General features: G+C 37.3%; 1 protein-coding gene across 1 annotated transcript in view; it reads right to left on the minus strand.

Moving 5' to 3' along the window:
• LOC101857070 overlaps positions 1–1363 on the minus strand; it is a gene marked incomplete at its 5' end in the record, with an annotated part of 28664 nt that overhangs the window by 3506 nt on the left and 23795 nt on the right. Inside the window, 2 exon segments of the mRNA XM_005110951.2 lie at positions 150–304; positions 848–1075. Coding sequence (XP_005111008.2) covers positions 150–304; positions 848–1075 — 383 coding nt within the window.

Consider the following 1363-nt stretch of genomic DNA (forward strand, 5'->3'; position numbering starts at 1 on the left):
TATAATAATAAAGCATGAAAATAACAATAGGCCTAACAATAATAATAACAATAACAATAACAACAACAACAACATGAAGAGCAATCATATTATTATAATGATAATAACAAAAAAACAAGTATAATAATACATGTATATATTTTATTCACCTGATAAATGAAGAATCCAACTTGGCCTCCTGTATATAGCTCCTCATATCATCCATCAACAAGTTCAGACTTTGGAGGAATTCACTGTCCAGATTCCCCAGCGAGTACCGGAAGTCGAACGCATCACGACTGGCAGTAAAGTTGTTCTCCGTTTCCTAGAGAGCAAATGTTCGTTTGGGTAAAGAGAAGCTTAATAATAATATATCGACACAATAAGTGTCATTTAGTGCAGGGAAGAGGAAAGTCAGAAAGACAGAAACAACAAAGGGAAAGAAAAAAAATAGGACCTACCAATGGCACCCTCCAGCCATCCAACTAGAGCGTAAAAACACTTACATTTTTTTAAAAGACGGAAAACCAGTTAGAGCTGTCTTAAGTTCAGAAAGTAGTCGATTGAACCAATAAATATCTTTACAGGCATTGAGAAAAAACCGCCCTGGCAGTTTGATCAAACACACAGCCCTTTGCTCCACACTTAACTGTAGATTCAACACAATATCCTCCTCTACTAAAACGTACTAAACATGTTTTTTACGTACTTGTTGGCAGTTATGAATATATTCCAAAGGAGAGTCAATACGTTTGGAATCAAGGAAGGGGCAAAGGTGTGTCTTTTACATGCATGGCTGGGTTATTTTTTTAAATGGCAGGAACATTTTGAAATTTTGAATTAGTTAAAGAAGAGACAGCAATAATACCTCAGCCACGACAGTATAATTCCGTAGGAAATCCACGACGTTTTTGGCTTCGCAATACTCTTCCAAGTTTTCATCATTGAGCACCGCCTTCCAAACCTGATTGGTCGACAACACCAGCCTCGTCCAACCATCGTACACCTCTTGACCACGTGACCGGAGAGCGAAGAAGAAGTTTTTCATGTCGTGGATGCCTTCGTATACGTCATCTGATGTCAGGTCTTTAGCCACCTGACGAGAACAAAATCAGTTAGGATTTTGAGCTTTTTAAAGGTTGGGTCAATAGAATCAAGTGTTCGTCAAATTTTTGATATATGGAGTGATTGGTACATTCTAAAAGCCTCTTTTACTTGCCTTGCTTTGATGAAAAGAAAATGCTCATCTATCTTAAATCTTAAAGTCGAGATATTTGCAACTGAAGAAGGTGGAGGTCGAATGATGTCAGCGTTTGGTGACTTCCACAGCTGTAGTGCCTGTAGGAACTACAGATTGCATATTTTATTATTATTATTTATTTTT

The sequence above is a fragment of the Aplysia californica genome, unplaced genomic scaffold, assembly GCF_000002075.1.
Source record: "Aplysia californica isolate F4 #8 unplaced genomic scaffold, AplCal3.0 scaffold00971, whole genome shotgun sequence".
In the NCBI taxonomy this organism is placed as follows: Eukaryota; Metazoa; Mollusca; class Gastropoda; order Aplysiida; family Aplysiidae; genus Aplysia; species Aplysia californica.